Genomic DNA, 17,289 nt, shown 5'->3' on the forward strand with positions numbered 1-17,289 from the left:
CTTCTCATGAGGTCTATCCTTTTAGCCAATTATAAGTCCACATTACTGTTGACTAGAGGCTCAGTGTTGTGTTTCTGATCTCTAGTGCTTATTCATCTTACTTAAATAAAACTTTATGACAGTTGATTAATAACACCCCATCTCCTCTCCCCCCAGGCCCCTAGGAACTACCCTCCAGCCCTTGATTTTGTGAGTTTGACTATTTTAGGCCCTTCATGTAAGTGGTACCCTGTAGCACTTGTCTTCCTGTGTAAGGAGACATTTTCCTAACCTGGACTTTTTTCCTTTGTTTTAAAGTTTTATTTATTTATTTATTTATTATTTATTTATTTATTTATTTATTGACAGACAGCGAGAGAGGGAACACAAGCAGGGGGAGTGGGAGAGGGAGAAGCAGGCTTCCTGTGGAGCAGGGACCCCGATGTGGGGCTCGATCCCAGGACCCTGGGATCATGACCTGAGCCGAAGGCAGACACTCAACCAACTGAGCCACCCAGGCGCCCCTAGACTTTTTCAATCCTTGTTTTTGTAGACGTTTATTCACAAGGAATGACTGCAACATTGTTTTGTTTTCAGGGTGTGCAACTGTTTTTCTACACATTTTCTTAAGTAAGCCACAGCATGAAGTTGGATCACCTTCGTTATTTTGTCTATTTTACAGATAAGAAATTAAGGTTCATACATTTATTTAGCTATGAAGTTGGCACAACAGAAATTGAACCCAGGCCTTGAGACTCTATCTTTTGCTAAATTATATGGTCATATCTAAGAATAATTCTCTAATGGATTGTTTGAAGTGTGATATTCACTGGATGGCATAATATACTCACAGCACTATGCTATTTTTTTAAAAGAAGGTTTCCAAGAATAATTTCGGTTGTTTTGTTTTGTTTTAATTGCTTAGGGTTGGTGCAAATGTACAGTTCTCCTGTGAGGACAATTACGTGCTCCAGGGATCCAAGAGCATAACTTGTCAGAGAGTCACAGAGACACTGGCTGCGTGGAGTGACCATCGGCCCATTTGCCGCGGTAAGGTGCACGCCCTGGTGTTCTCACAGTCGTTCCGTCTTCCGTTACAGGTCGCATGTTCTGTGAATACTCGGTGAGACTGAACTGCAAAGCAGCATCATGTACTTTGTGTACAAACAAAGCAGAACAAAGCAGATGATGATGCATGTTTTCCTAGTGATGTGGGTAGAAAAGAAATATTTCTTTGAAATTGGTTAGCAAGCAAACATTTCCAAGAATATTAGTGGTTTTTAAACTCAGAAACTATGGAAGCAAATCTAATCATTCAAATTCATGCACACACACTTACTCAGTTCAACTTGGTGCTCATCTATATACACACACAGTTTGCACATTATGAAAATAGGTTATGTAACCAGATCCTTTGGCAAGTTTTATGCATGCCCCTGCAAATCTAAAAATGCTCACCTTTCAATGGCAGGTTAATTCTTGGGTTTTGATGACACCAGTGATAAAGGAAGTTTATTAGTACGATCCTGAGTTAATATTTCGCTAATAGATTGTCTTAAACTGATCTCTGACATAGCAGAACAAGAGTGCATCATCATCTTCTTCTTCAAAAATGTCAAAATATTGATTTGTAACTTCCAGGAAGTATATGAATAGTCCTACCAGAATTATACAAACCACAGTGAAAACAGCAGAAAACTGTTTTGGCTGTTTTAATATGGAAAATTAATAAAAATCCAAAGAAAAACGAGGGTTTGATTTTGGTTATAGTTTTTGCATTTTGGCCATAAAATAATTTATGCAAACTAATACTTTTATTTATTTATTTATTTTCATTTTTTTATTTTTAAAGATTTTATTTATTTAACACAGAGAGACACAGCGAGAGAGGGAACACAAGCAGGGGGAGTGGGAGAGGGAGACGCAGGCCTCCCGCCGAGCCAGGAGCCCGATGCGGGGCTCGATTCCAGGTCCCTGGTATCATGATCTGAGCCAAAGGCAGAAGCTTAATGACTGAGCCACCCAAACTGGTACTTTTAAAGGAAGGGGAAAAAAAGCACAAAGTCGACCATGGAGTAAAAATGGAAGTTTTATATATAACAATATTTTATGTCTCCTTATAGCCTTTTTTATGGTGAAAAGATTCATATTTTATAAATTTTAAACAATGTCAGATACATCCTATGAAATCAAGTAGTTACCAAATACATTGCTAACTTTATCTAAGGAAGACTTCTTGCAGGATTTGCTATATTGTTCCCCTTACCTATAACTACTTGAGGTTTTATAAACTGTGGGAAATGCACCATTGTGGCATCTTCATGCACCCTAGGACAGACTTCGTCTGTGTTCTGGCTGAAGGAGGCTCCTTCCTATGCTTCTTGGAGATGCACCAATCTCTGGTCAAGGAAATATGAATGCTATGCCCTTCTGCTCTTTGTTACTAGACCACTTTGTCTAATACTAAAGTGAGCGTACCTGGCTTCCAAAGGAACTACAGAAAAAGTCATGTTCCTACCAAGTGATGGTAATGTGTAATGCTCCCAGAAATAAATGAGGACTAATTCACCGATATTATTTTCCCCCCAAGGGAAAATTTTTCCCCTAAGGGGGGGAAAATGCTTTTATTCTTTAATGTTTTCCTTGCTTTTCAATACCAGAAACATATGTCATTATTTTAAAAGCCCAAACTAGACAAAACTAGGAAATGTGCATCCATTTTAAACTGATATTTTGGAGTCACATAAATGAAATATATGTGTAGGATATTATTTGATTCTTATCTTATTTCTTAATCCATGTCTTTTTCTTTTTTTGCCCTGAATCTCATCTTAAACTCAAAACAATCTGTCGGGATCCTGGCCCCCACTTATAACCTGACTTGGTGTCAGACACCCAGGGGCTCTCACCTCCTAGCAGACAGGGCTCCCCACCCAGGCTGTAGGGGTGGGGCGATATCCTTCTTCAGCCTCCACCTCCAAACACGTCACTCAGATAATTGCACAGAGAGCCTTTTAGCTTCCAGTTCCCACAGATTCTCACATCCTACTGAATGATGTTTTAGAAGAGAAATGCTCTCCCGTGGCATCCTGGCTGTGTGGTTCTCTGGGCTTGTTTTCCATAAGAGACCGAGCACTCTCAGACACCCACCTTCCTCATACCCAGAAGCGAAGAGCATTCACCTCTACTGTCCCCTCTTTCCTCCTCCCAGCTGGTGACCCTGTGGTTTTCCTTAAACTAGATATACCTTCATTTTTATGGAGTAATCCTTTAGTTCATGCTCAATTTAGTAATTGTCCAATTACTTTTTAGCTTTCTGAAATGATGAGCTATAGTAGCTGGAAGTAAGTTTTAAGAAGACATTTCCATGAAGGATGTATATATCCAATATGTATACCTCAACCAGAAGAGATTGTGTCTAGGGAACAATAACCGTATTTTTTTAAACTTTACATTTTAAGGAAATTATATTTTAGTATATTTGGAGTAGTAAAATATTAAAGAATCAAAAAAAAAATGAAGTAGAAAAGCCTGAAACCTTCTAAAGAGAATTTGAGATACACTATTTAGAATTAGGTGATAAAGACTAGGTGACAAAAATCCAAACCCTAGAAGAGTTTCCACCAAATGGAAATGGATTTCTCTCTCATAAAGAAGGTAGGAGTCAGGCAGTACAGGCAGGATGGCAGCTCTGTCTCAGGGATAAAAATTTCCTCAAGACTCACCCTGTCAGCCCTGTGGTCTGGCCCTCCCCCTCATGGTCCAAGGTGCTGTCCAAATCCCAGGTAATAGGATACAGAAGGGTTAGAGGAAGCAGGGAGAAGCCCAGCAGGAAACATCACATGCATTTCTGCTTGGTACCACTGACCAAATTCCAGCCAAGTATTCCTACCTGGTTGTGAGACTTTGAAATATAATTTGTAGTCTGGGCAATCAAATATACAACAAACAATTATATTTCTGTGGAAGAAAGGGGAAATATACATTAAGGGAAATAGAAATCTCTGCCAAGGAGATATACTTCCATAAGAAGGAGAGGTAGAATGAATCACTGAATAGATATCACAACTGTTTTGTTTTTGTTTTTGTTTTATTGTTTTGTTGTTGTTGTTTATTGTTGTTTTTTCTTCCCTGTATCACCTGCAGCTTTCTATGAGTGAGAGGGTAGCCAGTGATCACTCAGGCGATCATTCAGCCTTCTCTCATGTCTGTTGGCATTTTTGTATCAGTGCTGAGTTTTAGCTGTAAGCAATGTGGATGAAAACGGCTGGAAGGGTGTGTATAGGAGTATCCCAGTTTCTGGACTAGAAAAGACTTATCTGTGAGCATCATGGTCAAGTAAGAAACCTGTGCATTCCCCTTCTTTACCCTGCACTCACCTCCTCTAACCATATGGTCCCCTAACAAGAGGACAGCTTTCTTGTTCAAAACCAGCAGGAACGTACATCCCTCTAATCTGGAAAGCAGAGTCTTATACAACATCATGTAATCACCATGTAACATGACATAATCAATTACTCATACAGCTGAATGACCCCATGTATTAGTACATCTGTGGGCTGATCCTATAGAAGATTATTTTGACGAACCTCTAGATTTGTGCTCTCCGCTAGAAATAAAATGCAAGCTATATATAATTAAAACTATGTAAAAAAGTCTAGTTGCCAGATTAAAAGCCAGTAAAAAAGCAAAAGTGAAACAGGTGAAATTAATTTTAATAACATTTCACACAATATCCCACAGATATTATCTTTTTAACATATAGTCAATATAAAGATTATAAGAAGATTTTTTTTTTTACCTTCTTTCTTTTTTTTTCATGTTATGACTTGGAAATCCCGGTGTATTTTAAACTTAGAACACATCTCATCTCAGAGTAGCCATGTCTCATATGCTCAGTAGTCATACTGGCCAGTGCCCACTATGGACATTAAAACTCTAGATACTTAGCTCAGCCTGTGGGAAAGCAGAAACACCCTTGTAGATATGAAGAGAAGAAATGAGTTCAGTGAGTCATACCCTGTATCCCTGGGTGGCATCTCTCACTGGAGAATATACTTTCATCCATTAAAATTTGTAAGTTTTTCAGGTTGGCAGTATTTAGGAACTCTGAGCCTGTCATCATTCCCTCCTTTAAATAGTGCCTCAGGATGCCTGGGTGGCTCAGACAGTTAAGGATCTGCCTTTGTCTCAGATCATGATCCTGGAGTCCTGGGATCAAGCCCCACGTCGGGTTCCCTGCTCAGGGGGGAGTCTGCTTCTCCCTCTCCCTCTGCCCTTCCCATCTCTCTGAAATAAATAAATAAAATTTTAAAAAATGCCTCTACTTGGTTCTGATGATGGGCTCATTAATTACAGAAGAGCTGAAAACATTTTTAAATGGAAATTTAAAAAAAATTAAAGGGGAGATTTTATAACGATTTCTGTAAAAAGATAGGTTGTGATATCTAAAATGTAAGGGGAGATGGCTACCATGAAACTTAATGATTTTTCGAATAAAACCCAAAACAGACCATAGGAATACTTACTTAGCTATCGATGGGTCTCAAACGCCAAGAGCAATTTTCTGAGTTCATTTTCCAGTCTGTGCTCTCACCATAATAAATACTCTGTAAGAAGAGAACATCATGGTTTGGGTTTTCTTGATTCATTCTGAGCCTTTAAAGGAGCCCTTATATTGATCATCTCAGCCAACATGTTCTAAATTCAGCCATCACTCAAATGCTGTAAAATGCCCCTGGTCTGAGCTTTGGACCCATTATGAGATTTCAGATAGGTGAGTTAAGGACTTGTTCTCAAGGTTCCCATCTTCATAAAGGTTCTCTAACTCTTAGGTAATTATTGTGCCTTCTAGAGAAGGAATATCTGATGGAAGCATTTGATAAATTGCAGTGAGTCAGAAGTGATCTTTCACATCTGGACACTGGTGTCATTAGCCGATGCTTACATTAGCTAATTAGCTTTCAGGATGCGGGGGGGGGGGGGGGGCATTACTTTTTCCTCCAGCTATTGAATAGAGGAATGGTTGTCAAGGTTGGTAATTATACAAGAGATTTTGTTTGAAATTCTGCTTACTTCATTTAGAGATATGAAAACAACTATTATGATTTTTCACAGGATAAAATGTTATGCGCTATGTAAAACTACATAAAATATTTTTGGCAGTAGATTTTTAAAGTAAGCAAACACACAAAGGAAGGGGACATAGTTTTATTTTTTTAAGTAAAATGTTTCAGCTTGGCATTTCATTCCATCAATATTTACAGGGGCTTAGTAGAGAGAACTTCCTTTAATGCTCATGCACTCTGATCTGTGGAATTAATATTTTTAGTTGCTCACTGAGTTGAAAGAGCACTTAAGAAAAGTGAAGTATTATTTGCAGTTTTAAGGGCAGTTATGTGGAAGCCAATTAGAGCCACGGGGGGTCATAGAATAAAGCTGTTACCTTGGGACTCCAAGTTAGGCTAGCTAAGAATTACCTTCAACTTATTAAGTTGTCATTTACCAAGAATTTTGTAGTTTGTTTCCTACCATATTCTCTGTCTATGCGGAAATGACCTTGTAAATATTAGTCAAAAGGCCACTTATACCTGAACAAGGACTCTTCATTCTGCCAGATTAAATTTTAAATCAATTTTAAGATGATATTTTGTATACTGATTATTTTACCAGATAGCTGTGACCTCAGAGACTAAAAGAGACATACAGACTTTTAACTTTTATTGTAATTCCAGTGAATTTGGAAAATTTTCTCTTGTTGCTTCTAGACTCCCAAGGTTTTATACTTTTCAGTTGAAGGCCACTTGGGTGAAAAATATGTTTTTATCTTTTTTTTATTAAGTTATTGGAAATAATAAAGCTGTGTATTTTTATAATACTCTCAACTTCTGTTGACATAAAATGACTTGAACACTAACATTAATTTAGTGCCGATTATATTCCTAGAACATAATAGGGAAGTTTCTGCCTTAGCATCCTGTTGTGTTGTCCTTCTGCCTGGGACGCTTTCCTCAGGTGTCCATGTGGCTGTCCGTCTTGCACCTTTCTTCAAACGTCATCTCCCAAAATCCTTCCATGACCACCATCTTCCCGAGTAAGCCCTTTCCAGATACTCCCCCAACCCTTACTCAGATCCTTCTAGAAAGTTGCTATGTCCACATTAGATTAGACGGCGTGTGTTTATGCATTTAATTACCTGAGGAAGGCAAGGGTTTCGGTTTTGTTCTCTCTCTGCTATATTGCCCAAGCCTGATACCGTGCCCTCCTCACAATAAGCATGCCACGTGTGTTTCTGTAATACTCAGCCTGTGGTGCACCGGGCCACATGCTGAGTGACTTCCTTACCCTCCTTTCAATCCTCACAGCGATCACAGATGGAGTTACTTTTATTATACTCACTGAATAAACTGAGGGGCATAAAATGACATAAATTAAGATTAGCAGTCCAGTAACTGCATAAACCAGGCTTGGAACTCAGCTCTGATTAAGACAATCAACTCTTAACCTCTATGACATACGTTCTCTGCTTTGGTTGACAATCTGGAAACAAACATAAAAGCTGTGATTGAAAAAAAATGCTTTCTCCTAAAAACATACAAGAAACAGAGTATCAAATATATTATTAATGTGCTTGAAACATGCTTCAACTGAGTCCAGGTAACCTCTTAATTTAAATTTAGTCAATTAGAATATTCCTCTCCAATTAACTTGATTAATTAAATAGTTACTATAGAACAGTACAGATTCCTGGAACTGAATTTACATAAGTAGACAAATTATTACTTCATATTACATAAGATAAATTATGTGAAACAAATATGTTTTGTACTTAATAAATATTCATTGATTAAACAGATAAATGGCATATATTTGCATTCAAAATCAGTTTTTTTCTTCTCCCTGTCCACTTTCCCTCTTCATATATTTTCAACTATCATTTTGTGAATTCTCATTTAATTTTAAAAACATAAGACATATAAGTAAATTTTGAGTTTACCAATTTAGAATACTGCCACGTGAGTAATATTAGCTGTACATTAGGTCACGGTGAGTACCAAAGGCCATGTATTAAGCATTATTAAGCATTTAAGTGTGTATTACTTTATATTAGATGTTGTATTTCCAGGAAAATCTTAACAAGGGAGAGACTTTAGCATGAGTAGAAAGTGGTTAGTTATAATATGTAAAAATATATACATATACATTTCAACTATGGAAATATTTTTAAATCTTTCTATAAAAACTTGTTTGACATTACAGTATTATCATTGCTTAAGTATGTTGGCCAAGGAAATACTTTGTGGACTACCTGAATCCTTGCTTAGTACAGAAGCCCCTGTTGGCAAGGAAGTCCCCCCTCCTCCAAGAGCACTGTGCAATTGCTCTCCATCATCCGGACAGCTTTGCTAAGTTAACAGGTCTGTACTTGTCTGAAAAGCTACACGATCGACTCCCAGTGTGCGCTGAGGAGTCAGCCAAGAGTCCAGGAGTGGAAAGAGACAGGCCAGGGGACAAATCTTCAGGGTTCCAACCATCTGAACTAGATAATAGCATGGATTTATGAATGTCGGCAGCACTGGTCAAGTTCCTATTCAATTTTAGCAGAAAAACTGCTGGCAAAGCAACACAGATGCGGTTTGCAGATAAACGGATACCAACCATCCTCCTTTAGAAGGTTCCGTGAGCCCTGCTGATCCCCTCAACTCCAGTTCTTCCTTCCTGCCCTGGAGGCTGGCCCATCCCTCATATTCTTACCGAACATGATCTAGGGGAGGGGTCGGGGTGTGGAAGCACACACACTGAACATCCCCTTGGCTCTGCAGCACATGAGGCTCAGCCACCGGACACATGCCAGTAGAGTTCTTAGTCCTGGTTCCTTTCTCGTCCCTCAGGCTGTTCTGTGTTCTTCTCTAGCTCTTCTTATTCTTCACAAAGATTAGGTTTTCACAAGACATATGATATACAGAGGATATGAAGGAAATTAGCCTTCTGATGCTTGAAGCTGACGAGGAGGAAGTTTGGGGTGTGACACAGCAAACGGTGTGGCTTACTTGGCCCTAACGTTCAGGGAACTGACCATTTCATATAACCTGCCACAGAACCACAGAATAGAAAGAGAACCCCAGGTGACGGACTGTCTGCAGGAGATTCAGAAGATAACGCCCAGTCTGCCTGGCAACCGCTGTGTACACCTGAATAATAATCCATAGAAATCATGATAATTCAAAATACATCATTATTATTCAATAAGGACTCTGCACATTGGACTTTGAGTGGTTGCCAGTGGAAAATCTGAGGATTATCTGTGATTAGTAGGAGGGCCTTGATACGGAAAGCAGCACCTAATGAATCAAACGTAACTGGTGTGATGACGGTAATATCATCATTTGGTGAAGAAGCAGATGATGAAGATGGGGAAGATTTCAAAGGGTAAAGTCTGTGATACTAGCTGAAGTTTTAACAGTTTCTTATAGCAGAGGATTAGAATTAAATAATTATAGGTAGATCGTATTATATAAACTCATTATACTATTGGGACTCCTGGGTGGCTCAGTCGGCTAAGCATCTGCCTTCAGCTCAGGTCATGATCCCAGGGACCTCAGTGCAGAGCCTGCTTCTCCCTCTTCCCTCCCAACCCTGCTCATGCTCTCTCTCTCTCTGACAAAAGGAAAAAGAAATCTTTAAAAAATAAGTTTAAAAAATAAAAATAAAGCCATTATACTATTTAAAAACTACAAGTATTTATGGGGAAAACTATCAAATTCGAGGAATTGTTCTAATTACCAAAACAGAATATGCCCTGAATATTCCCACGTATTTTATTTTTGCTGATTATTTGGATGGCTTGATTTAAAAAGTATGGGTTAAAAAATAGTTAAAATTAATGGATTAGAAAAACGCATTGCAAAAATGGAGATATATTTCTTTAGACAAAAAAGAAAAAGAAAAATTATTTTATGAATTAATCTGACAATTTCTGGTGAAAAATATCTCCAAGGAGACTGGATTCATCACTCACTCTATGTGAAACAGTGTCCTAAGTATGCGTGAAACTCTGGGAAACGTGCTGCTTTCCTATAAATATTTTAGTAATGATTATCTCACTAAAATATATGATCACTAAAAATCATATTTACCCAAGCAGTGGTAAGATGAATTTCATGGAGAGCAGGAGGGCGATTTGAATAAGTCAAGTTAAGGGTCAAGCTTCAAAGCAGTCAAGTGGGACACAAGGCCACTGACCGAATGTTAGATTTGGTGAACTTTCCAGCAGAGTGATAGCTGGGGCTAATGGCTGGATGGACACAAATTGTCTGTGGGATGTAACAAAGTAGTTCCCCACTGTACTCACTCACTCTTCAGATGTGTTTTTTTGAAGTTTGAAATCCTTAGAACGGCGCTTTGATACTATTAATTCAAAATTAAGTAAAAAAAAATTTATCGAGTAACACAACATTTTCCTTGTATCAACTTTTCAGTGTGAAATTTAAGAAAGAATGAGCATGTAAGATAAAGATATTGTAACTCAACATTTATTAATGATAATTTTTCTTCTAAGGTTTTTCTGATGAATGCTGTTAACAGGGTGGTTTAAGAGACTTTCACATCTGAAGCTCATGATCTGTTCTGAAAACATGCTCCTAAAACTAGATTCATTGAGTGAAGAGGTGGATGTGTTTGTGTGCAGTTAGCTCTCAGTTGGAGGACCTTTCGAGCCAGGACACACCTACCGAATCTTGAAAAACAGATCATCTTTTACGTATCTTGATCTAGGAAATCTTGTCCATTTGTGAAGTAAATGTCAATATTTTAAACGTTGATTACCCCATGGTTTTCTTATTCAGTGTATAGCAGATTAATTTTTAACTAATTATTTTCATAGTAAGTATCAAACAACCAAAAAGTTGTCTACTCTTCATTTTTAGTCCCACAATTATAGACACTGGATATGGTGCTAACGATAAGGGAAGGATGCTTTTTCAAAGTCAAGAAATTCACAACGTTGTAGGAAAGATAGATCTGTAAGTTAATCATTACAATAAAGAACTATTATCAGGAATAGGTGTGGTTTGTGCTATTGTTATGTTGATATATAGGACTAGAAGTGTAAATTCCTGGGGGCAGTCAGGAAGAGCTCAGTTAGAGCACCTGGGTGGGTCAGTCTGTTAAGCCTTGGCTCAGAATCGAGTCCCACCCACATCAGGCTCCCTGCTCAGAGGAGAGCCTGCTTCTCCCTCTGACCCTACTCCCTCTTTGCTCTCTCTTTCTCTCTCTCTCTCTCTGAAATAAATAAAATCGTTAAAAAAAAAAAAAAAACGAAAAAAAGGAAGAGCTCAGTTAAATGTTTCTCCTGACCCTTCAGCAATAAGAGGGCCCGTGGAAGTCGGAATCCTGTTCTCTAAATTTTGTGACTGAATCACCCACAACAATGCCGAACCTGTATTGGGTGCTCAGCCAGGAAAAAGAACTAGGGAGAGATGGAATCTGACTAGGATTAATCTTTTATTGGGTGATAGTTTAATCAGTTGTGTGATATGAAATCTAAGGAAAATGAACTATAGCTTCCCTTACATTAGTTCTTTCTTGTGAAATTAGTTTCTCCTGCTCTTTTCTCAAACCCAGTTCAAATTATTAATGTGAAGACTGGATTGCATTGCAAGCTGACACTTGATTTCTAAAAATTATCTATTGATTTGGAAAAAAAAAACTCCTTTCTTAAAACGGAAGTCAGTTGAAATATTTGTTTTATAGTAAAAAACAGTCATATTTGTTGGGTTATGTCATTTCTATAATTTGCTTGGTCTTCCAATTTAAGGTAGGTTTTTTTTCTTTTTTCCTTTTAGAGTCCATATGTCTATTTTCTTTCTCTAAATTGTCGACTCTATTTAAAGTTCCTGTTTGCATTGTGCTGTAAAGAAATTTGCATAGTTGATTGCAGAACAGAATCTAAAGCTTGAAAGAGATTTTGGCGATGATCTGTCCCACCATCCTCATTTACAGTGGAAAAGACGAAGTTATCCTACACTGTAGGGCGTAGTGGGGGGGTCTCTGGAACTCCATCTATGGCATGTCCAGAGAAATGTATATGCAGACTCTCTTTGAGTCAGAGTGGGATTTGAGATGGACCAATTTGATTTGACATTGTATGATGATATCAGGAACGTGGTCATTCTCTGAATGGTAATGCCTTGGGTTCAGTTTAACATCACAGGTACCAAACAAGGGTCCTGATGGCTGAGCAAACTTCCCTCACCAACTTGAGTTCATGAACCACTTTTTATCATAATTAGTGAATAGCTAATTTGATGTTCCATGTTTCTGTTATGTCTTCACCACGCCGATAAAATGCTGCAGAAAATAATACCATCTCTATGTATTTCTAGCTAGAACATGTGGATCAAATCTGCGTGGGCCCAGTGGCATCATTACCTCCCCTAATTACCCGGTGCAGTATGAAGACAATGCGCACTGTGTGTGGGTCATTACCACAACAGATCCAGACAAGGTAAGGCTTCCACCTTCCACCTCTGTGTAGCTGATGCAATCAACACTCTGACTCAGACAACTGTTTAAGACGAACAGCCTCGCAAATGTCATGCACCCTTACAGTTTGCTGTTTGAATTGAAGAGCTCATGCTGCCTTGTGTAGATATATCCACATTTATTGGAAACTCAGTCTAGGATTAAATATAAAGTGAGTATTCTTCATTTGGTAGCCTCCCACTGGTTCTGGAGGTTCTGTCTATGTTCTTTTCCCCCCCTCAGCACTTTTGATGAGATATAATTGACATACAATATTGTCTTACATTAGAGCGTATAATGTAATTATTTGAGGTATATATATATATAGCAAACAGTTAACATATGTTATCTCACATAATTATAAAATTATTGTGGTAAAACTTTTAAGATCTACTCTCTTGGGAACTCTCAAGGATACATACAGTAACTATGAAGGCAATGGAATCAAGAGAGAATCAAGAATGTGTTGGGAGGTGGGTGGTGAAGCCCTTACCAGAATGAACCGGGGGCACCCTAACCTACATCTCTGGTCCCTGCACCATTATTAATAATAACCTTCCTTTATTCTCCAAATTGTTCCTGTTTGGAATAATATAGGATCTCCCTACCCTGAACCATGGAAAGGGCCTCAGGAACAAATTTTTGTTTTTTGTTTATTTTTTTGTTTGTTTGTTTCTTTTTTTATGGGAAGAGATAATGAGTTTGGTTTTAGGCATAATGAGACTGAGGTGCCTGCTGTATATTCATTTAAGTGGACATAACTGGTTGAAGTAAATTTGGAATTCACAAGTGTGTTGTTAGCTGCTGAGATCTGGGATATGCATGATGTTATGCAGAGAAGCCAAACAATCAAATAGAGTCAGGCTGATGGCATAGTTTTCTCTCTGTGTCAGTTGCGGGATGGAGTGGGCTTCATAAATGATAAGGATTTTTGCAATTCTAAGTGTCATATAAAGAGCTTAAAAGCATTGAAGGCTTTTATGTGGAAGAAGCAGTAAACCCATGGTGTTCTGATAGGACAGGCAGGTGGCTCCAAGCTAAATCTTCAGGAAATGTGATTAAAACCCTTATGGTATTTTCAAAATTCATTTAAATCCAGATCACATATGAATGATCATGAATATTTTCATACTACAGATATACCTATGTATCTGAGTTTCTTTCTTTCATACATATTAGAATAATTGAAATCTCTATCTAAAAGGAAGCTTAGAATTCCTATTGTCTGAACACCCTTTACCTGACAGGTGAGAAACCAAGATCCACAGAAAGTACTTGTGAAAGATTTCACAGCTATTTTGCTCCTACAGCAGGATGAGGTCCTGCACATGATGATACTTCATTAGCTCCCGTCTCTGTAAGAAGAGTCATTTATTTCTGCAGCTATGAACTTCATTATCACCATGAGGGATGCCATATGGAAATTAAATAATAGATTATTCACTGTGTCAATAGGATGTTTTTGGCTGTAGGTATTAGAAGAACTTTTTAAGAAACACTATTTCACATAAGAAAAAGGTAGAGCCAGCAAGATTCCAGGTTTAATTCAGGAGCTCAGGAACATTGCTGAAGATTCAGGTGTTTCCCATTCTTTCCTGCTCCATATCCAGGGTGGTAACAATGCCTGCCCTCCTCAGGTCACAAGATGGCTGTGACGTAATCATGGTCAATGAAGAAATGAGGCATGTCTTTCTCAAAAATGGAAGAAATTTTCTAGAATGTCCCTAGTGGACTTCCCTTCAGGTCCAACTAAGTCTCCCAGCTCCCAGGGGGCCTGAGGAAAGAACTATCTGGAAGCCAGAAGACAAGGCTGATGGTTATGGCAACCAGTGTGCCTACCATATGCACACAAGCAAAATGTCAAAGAAAGAAGTTTCAGTAATCATCAGATTCATATTTTGTTTATGATGTATTTTAGATCCCATTATTTTCCTGTTTTACCAGACTCCTGTGGTCTAAAATTTGTTAAAATGCATGAGGTGTGTTCTTTGACATTTTGAAGGTGATTTTTCAACTTGGCCAAACTGTAAAATGATCAATAAAATAATGAACGTATGCAGTTTGGATTGATACATTTTTCTCATTTTAGGAGTTTCACTTTTCTCATCTCATCTTTGCATACATTTACATAGATATTTCTCATGATTTTGTACAGATTTTGTTGATTCTGAACACTCAACAATTAACACGTTAAATTTCGGGAATCTTGTGTTATATTGCTTCAGTAAATTCTTTGCCTTTTTTCCTTTATTTTGGTGAAATGTTCAGAGAAGAAACAAGACATTGCAGGTTGACGCACTCGTACACACAAATACTCTTTACCAGAGCACCACTTAGACACCTGAAGGCATCTCAATTAAGCAGAATTACCATCCAAATTAAGAAGCAGCCATTGCCATTAAGTATAATTAGACTTAATTTGATTCCTTGGGAGACATTCCAAATAAGGGGGTTTCCCGATTAAGCACATGGTGATGAAGGTATATTACATATTGAGCATAAGAGAGAAGAATAGTTATATAAAGGTGTCCAGACAATGACTCTTGCTAGAAGCATTAACACAGAATTCTAGATAAGAAGTGCTCTTATACCTCAATCTGTATGTTTGACTTGATTTGCAAACTTTTAAGAAATAAGACAGAATAGAAAACTAAAATCAATTTCCAATGTCAATTGGAGATTAGTTAGTAAGCACTTCTTTGGTTGAAATGTTAATCCTCCCAATGATTTATAGACTTCCCTGGTCTTATTTTTGCTCTATTATATAATCAAGTGACATGTGTCCATGTATACAAAGCATTAACATAAAATTGCTTGTACAAGATAATTACCATAGGAAGCTGGGTCATGAATATCACAATTTGTCATATGGTGGGATTTCAACTTAAAAAGACTATCAGAAATCTATTCATAAATATATATAATATATAATTTTCTTAATTATATCAATACATTGTACATTATTATTGAATATATATTAATATAATATATTTGCTAACAGATTATGTATTAAATAACATATTAATTATAACTAATCATTGTTAAACATATATATTTTATATATACATATATATTGGGAGAACCTGCTATGTAGTATGTTCTAGGTAGAAAGTTAAAAAAAAATTTCCTTGGGGAGTCTGGGTGGTGCAGTGGGTTGAGCATCCAACTCTTGGTTTCAGCTCAGGCCCTTATCTCAGTGTCCTGGGATCAAGCCCTGCATCTGGCTCAGGGCTGGGCATAGAGTCTACTTAAGTTAGCAGGAAGGGAAAAATAAAGGGGGAGAAATCGGAGCGGGAGACGAACCACAAGAGGCGATGGACTCTGAGAAACAAACTGAGGGTTCTAGAGGGGAGGGGGGTGGGGGATGGGCTAGTCTGGTGATGGGTATTAAAGAGGGCACGTTCTGCGTGGAGCACTGGGTGTTATGCACAAACAATGAATCATGGAACACTACATCAAAAACTAATGATGTAATGTATGGTGATTAACATAACATAATAAAAAATAATAATAAAAAAAAGATTCTCCCTCCCCCTCTCTCTTTCTCCATGCTCACCCTTGCTTGCTCTCTCTGTAATATAAATAAATAAATCTAAAAGAAAATTCCCTCAAGAAGACTCAATTTAGTGGAGAAGCAGATTTCTAAACACCCAAGTGCAACTCCTCCTGCCATACTAGTCTAGTAGAGGGTCAATAATAATTAATTCACTAATTAGATATTTATTAATGTATTTCATTGTATATATATTCAATAATTCAGCTTTCTCAGGTAAAACTCATGATAACATGCATGACCAAATTCTATTTTTTTTAAGATTTTATTTATTTATTTGACAGAGAGAGAGAGCACAAGTAGGCAGAGTGGCAGACGGAGGGAGAGGTAGAAGCAGACTCCCCGCTGAGCAGGGAGCCCAATATAGGACTCGATCCCAGGACCCTGGGGTCATGACCTGAGCCGAAGGCAGACGCTTAACCTACTGAGTCACCCAGGTGCCCATGTATGACCAAATTCTTGAGAAAGTAATATATGGTGCATGAGTTATTACAGATTAGAGGAATTATAAGCAAATGCTCTGAGAAGTTCATCCATATGGTTTCCATTGGAAAGATTAAACATAGCTTTCCCTAGCATCCATACATGGATATGTGGGTGTGTGTCTGTATCTTCATATGTATACACATAGATACATTTATATTTCAAACGCATTCTGTGGTGACATAATTTCAGTACCTAATTTTAGTTTGAGCTTCTTAGAGAGTATTTTTGTTGATGTTAAACTCTGAGAATTTCAAAGATTTTAAGCATTTGAACTTTGTTTGGGCTACTGTAACAAAATGCCACAGATGGTGTACCTTATAAACAAAGAAAATTATTCCTCACAGTTATGGAGGGTGAAAATCTGCAGTCAGGGTTCCAGCTTGGCAGGATGCTGGGGAAAGCCCTCAGCGTGAAGCACCTAGAACATCTTCTGGAAAATGCTCAGTCCCTCCCTGCCCTCCCCCTCCCCTTCTTCCTCCTTCCTCCTTCCCTCTTCTTCATTACAATTATTAAAGACTGCATTTAAAAAGACATAAATGAGACACTGAAGGATAGTTAAAGCATTTAGATTTTGTGCTAATGACAAGGGGGGGTCAGGAAACAGAGGAAAAGAATGGCATTGCAGTGTGTCCGTCTTGGAGACATCACTTTGCCGAGAGTCAGGTGGACAGATTTGAAGGGCACGTGACTGGAAGCAGGAAACATCAGGACTTTGTTATAATTATGAAGGATTATATGAGCTTGTGTCA

The 17,289-nt window shown here is 38.0% G+C and overlaps 1 protein-coding gene across 1 annotated transcript in view; it reads left to right on the forward strand.

Moving 5' to 3' along the window:
- CSMD1 (CUB and Sushi multiple domains 1) overlaps positions 1–17,289 on the forward strand; it is a 2,028,797-nt gene that overhangs the window by 1,458,460 nt on the left and 553,048 nt on the right. Inside the window, exons 9-10 of the mRNA XM_027598604.2 lie at positions 905–1,029; positions 12,363–12,484. Of these exons, the coding sequence (XP_027454405.2) occupies positions 905–1,029; positions 12,363–12,484 (247 nt within the window). The remainder of the gene's footprint in view (positions 1–904; positions 1,030–12,362; positions 12,485–17,289) is intronic.

The sequence above is a fragment of the Zalophus californianus genome, chromosome 2 (genome assembly GCF_009762305.2).
Source record: "Zalophus californianus isolate mZalCal1 chromosome 2, mZalCal1.pri.v2, whole genome shotgun sequence".
Lineage (NCBI taxonomy): Eukaryota > Metazoa > Chordata > Mammalia > Carnivora > Otariidae > Zalophus > Zalophus californianus.